The sequence below is a fragment of the Triticum dicoccoides genome, chromosome 1A, assembly GCF_002162155.2.
Source record: "Triticum dicoccoides isolate Atlit2015 ecotype Zavitan chromosome 1A, WEW_v2.0, whole genome shotgun sequence".
Taxonomy (NCBI): Eukaryota; Viridiplantae; Streptophyta; class Magnoliopsida; order Poales; family Poaceae; genus Triticum; species Triticum dicoccoides.
In genome coordinates this window covers 564,395,587-564,399,565 of record NC_041380.1, presented here as the reverse complement: position 1 = coordinate 564,399,565, position 3,979 = coordinate 564,395,587, and the positions used below count along the sequence as shown (strand labels likewise).

Genomic DNA, 3,979 nt, shown 5'->3' with positions numbered 1-3,979 from the left:
CTGAAATGACTAGTCATGAAGACATTTCCCTCATACAAGTGCCCAGCGTGTGGGTCTGTTTGACCATAAGCAAGATGGCGATTTTGACTCCCAAGTAAACCAAGACATCAAAATTAAGGAGGACCTCAACTCATCCCTGATGGACTGGTTATTCCATGCAACATTGATACACCAATTGTTGCCAGCATAATGAAATGCTTAACGCCAAATACAACATGAGTGCATGCATACATAGACGATTTCAGCAACATCAATTATACCGAAGCTAGGCATATACCGGTGATCATGCAGAGAAAAAGGTCCAATATTACATCAAAGCAGACTCCATATATGTAGCTTGTTCATCAATACTACGAACTCAATACTAGCATATCTCGATCACACAAATAACAGGCTAATTCAGCATCAAATTAAGGTCCAATACTAGGCAGATGAAGTGCACCACATCAATATTAATATTCCCCGGAAGTCGATCGTTACGTACGTACGTGAGTACCTCATGAGCATGAGCTGATCCATGGGCATGAGCTTGGGGCTGACCAATCAGCAGTCCCAGGGGAATTCCCCTCCTAGGAGGAGGGCCAGGAAGCTGAGGTCGCCCACCGCAAGGGTGAACATGACCGCCACGTAGACGACCAAAAGGATGAGCCTGAGCCTGCCTAGTCCTGTGTCGACGGCGATGGGGACGAAGCTCGCCAAAATACAGCAGCCGATGACGACGGCCGCCACCGCGACCGCAAGCGCAAGGTAGGCGAGGGCATGGCAGATCCGGCGGCAACGGCACGGGAGTAGCAGCACCAGCGCCGCCACGGCGTAGACGATCAAGGGGACGAGCAAGCCTAGTCCTGCGTCGGCGGCGAGGGGCGCGATGCTGGCCAGCAAACAGTGGCCGACGATGGCGACCGCGACCGCGAGGTAGGCAACGGCAGGGCGGATCCGGCGGCGACGGCACGGGAGCAGCAGAGCCAGCGCCGCCACGGCCGCCGGGAGTGCGGCGCAGTACAACTGCCCGATCCAGAGGGCGCGGTGCATGACGTCCTCCTGCTCGCATGAATCGCGGCACAGCAGCTGCAGGACGACGAACTTAATAGCGCATCCAGCATCCGTCCAGCCAAGGGCCGGGGTAGTGGAGGTAGAGCTAGAAGCACGGGCCGTAGGTGTTACCTGCAGGTAGCAGAGTGCGTAGAAGATGGTGGAGCCCAAGGCGTAGGAGAAGGGGAAATGTCCGGCGGTGACGAGCGCCCAAGCGCTGGCCAGCTGGGTAGCTTCCTGGAGCTGACGAGCGGCCATCGTCTTGGCCAGCGTCACAAGCAGCAGAAGCGGCGTCTTGGCGTCCATGGATCCAAGATTTTTGTGCGGGGAGCCCATGGATCCAAGCTGTAGCTAGGAAGAGATCGGCAACAAGAAGGTACGGCCCGTGAGTTGGTTGGTTCCCTTAATCTTCTACCGCGAAAGAAAGAAACACATGATCGAGCTCAACAAGAAGAAGCCCAAGATGAAGATGGGGAGAGGACTCACCGGCCGTCAGTCAGCGCTTCCTGGCCCGCTTGATTGCTTCCTACTGTAGCTTGCGAGCTTGGTGTGCTCCTCCCATTTACGAGTCGAGCAACGCAGTGGCGAAGACGCCCAACACCCACGACGCAGCGTGTCGAGCAGGTGCAGGTTTCTCGTCTAGTAAAAGGCTGTCTCCGTAGCTCGTTTTAGCTCCCGCGAGCATCGTGCACTACTGACGCCGCACCCACAGGACAATCCATTTGCGGCACTCGTGTACACTTGCTGTGCCCGTGGAGTCATTTTGACAATAATGCATGCCAGCTAGTGCCACAACATTTCGACAGCATCAGTACCATATTTATTTTTGCGCTGGGTGCCACCGTTAGCGAGTAAAACCTCGGCTGTGAATTTGTGTATTCCCTTCGTTTCTAAACATAAACCCTTTTAAAAATTCAAAATAGACGACATACAGATGTACATTCGTATATAGTTACAGATGTTTGAAGTGTAGATTCATCCATTTTACTTCGTATATAGCTATCTCTAAAATGTCTTATATTTAGAAAGAGAGGGAGTATTTGACATAACAGTGGTTAAGGTTTGTTTTTTACCAAATGAAATGCATTCAACCGCTTATTTTGGTCTCCTCGAATCGTATATATAGTGGTCAACTACTTGCCCGCTAGTTAGTTAGAGTCGTACTCTCCCAACAACTTTGTACTCAATCAGCGACACTTATCTTAGGACGGAGGGAGTAGTCTTTTGTTTGAGAAAATTATGTTTTTGGTCCTTCAAGTTCCCCAAAAGGATAGAATTGGCCCCTCAAGATTTTCTGGTATACATTTAGTCCTTCAAGTCTCAAAACCGGATAAGTTTGGTCCAAAACCAAATTTTAGGCACATCGACCGGATTTGACCAGGTTTGAACGATGAACAGTAAAGTCAAAAAAATAGCAAAAATATTAAAAAAAACTCTGAAATTTTGTGGCAACCAAGATTCTTGGATGCATAAAATTTCTGTGGTGTTTCGACATCTGAGGAGCTCGTGTAAAAAAAACTAATTTTAGCTTACAAAAAAGCCAAATTTAGTTTTTTGCTAGAGCTCTTCGGTTGTTATTTGACCACAAAATTTACACGCACCAAGCGCACCCAAGCATGTTGGTTGTCGCAAAAATTCAGATATTTTTTGAATTTGTTTGCTATTTTTCTGAATTTACTGTTCATTAGCTAAAGCTGGTCAACATGGTCAAAACCCGTTCAAGGTGCCCAAATTCTGGTTTTGGACCAAACTTATCCGATTTGAGACTTGAAGGCCAAATAATACCAGAAATCTTGAATGATCAAATCTATACTTTTAGGGAACTTGAGGGACCAAAAATATAGTTTTCTTTGCTTTTTTCTTTGAAACGAAATACAAACCCAAAAGCGACCAGTACGTTACGTAACATATGTACATTAGTATGTTACCGCGTACCATTTGTCCATTTTGCAAGCCTGAACATGTATTTAGCGTGCCATTGCCGATCTGACTACACTGTTCGTTATATATTTGTTGACACTGGGTTCAGTTTGACCCAATTATTGCACTGACACACGTGCCCCCATCATCTATATCACTATAGCCCCCTAAGGCACCTCCAACACGGACCTGTAAATCTTCTGCAACTGTCTGGACACGCGGTCCGGACAATGAAAGCTATCCAACACGATCATGTATCGGTGCGCGGCGCGATTCGAACGTTGTTTCTTCTACAAATCGGAGACAAAAGTGAGGAAGATTTACGGGAGTTCGGACCGATCCCAAGCCCGCTTCTGATCACCCTGACCCACCAAAAATCCCTTCCCCCTCCAGTGTGTTTTCGATCAGCACCGTTCCAGAGCGTCAGCACCCGCATTCATTCCTGGCCAGAGCGGACGCGATCGCTTTCATTGAAGCGGTGCGCCGGACGCGAGAGCGCCGCTCGCGTCACTTCCTGATGCAGGCAACTGTCGCGCGTTCAAAGAACACAATGGCCGCCCATCCATCTGTCTGCCGCCCACATTGATGGCATGCGGTTGCCGAGGCGTCTCCTCCAGCGCCACCTGTCCGTCCCTCTGCCGCCCACAGGTGCTATATAAACCGCTACCCCGATGCCTCGGCCGTAGCCACAATCATCCCTCTCCGCACCACTCCCCACCATGGATCCCTTCGCCACCAAAGCTCTCTGGGACGGACTGACATCGGAGCGGAAAAAGGCCATGGCCGCCATTGCTGCCGACTGGCAGGCCGGCAGGCAACCGGAGGACGCCTCTGACGACGAGCCAACACCACCCTTCTCTTCCTCCATGGCACCCTCCTCATCTGCTCCACCCTTGTCGGTGCACCATGACCATAGGCGGTGCTCGTGCCCATTATATGGACCTGGTGCAGGAGGAGCGAAAGGACTAGTTCGGGAGGCGCAGGCCGACGCCAACTACCACCACAACCTCCTCCAGGAGCATCTGCC

The 3,979-nt window shown here is 50.4% G+C and overlaps 1 protein-coding gene across 2 annotated transcripts; it reads right to left on the bottom strand.

Annotated features, from left to right (window-relative positions):
• Nucleotides 1-238: 238 nt before the first annotated feature.
• On the bottom strand, nt 239-1,716 carry LOC119334065. Of its 2 annotated transcripts, none has more exons than XM_037606755.1 (3): nt 1,519-1,716; nt 1,165-1,383; nt 239-1,068 (listed from the first exon to the last, which is right to left on the bottom strand). In XM_037606755.1, exons 2-3 carry the CDS (start codon nt 1,366-1,368, stop codon nt 544-546), a joined length of 729 nt encoding a protein of 242 aa, XP_037462652.1. In that variant the 5' UTR covers nt 1,369-1,383; nt 1,519-1,716; the 3' UTR covers nt 239-543. The 2 variants fall into 2 exon arrangements, with proteins under 2 accessions (XP_037462652.1, XP_037462680.1); XM_037606783.1 differs by having other exon boundaries at nt 1,165-1,377.
• Between the last annotated feature and the right edge of the window lie 2,263 nt (nt 1,717-3,979).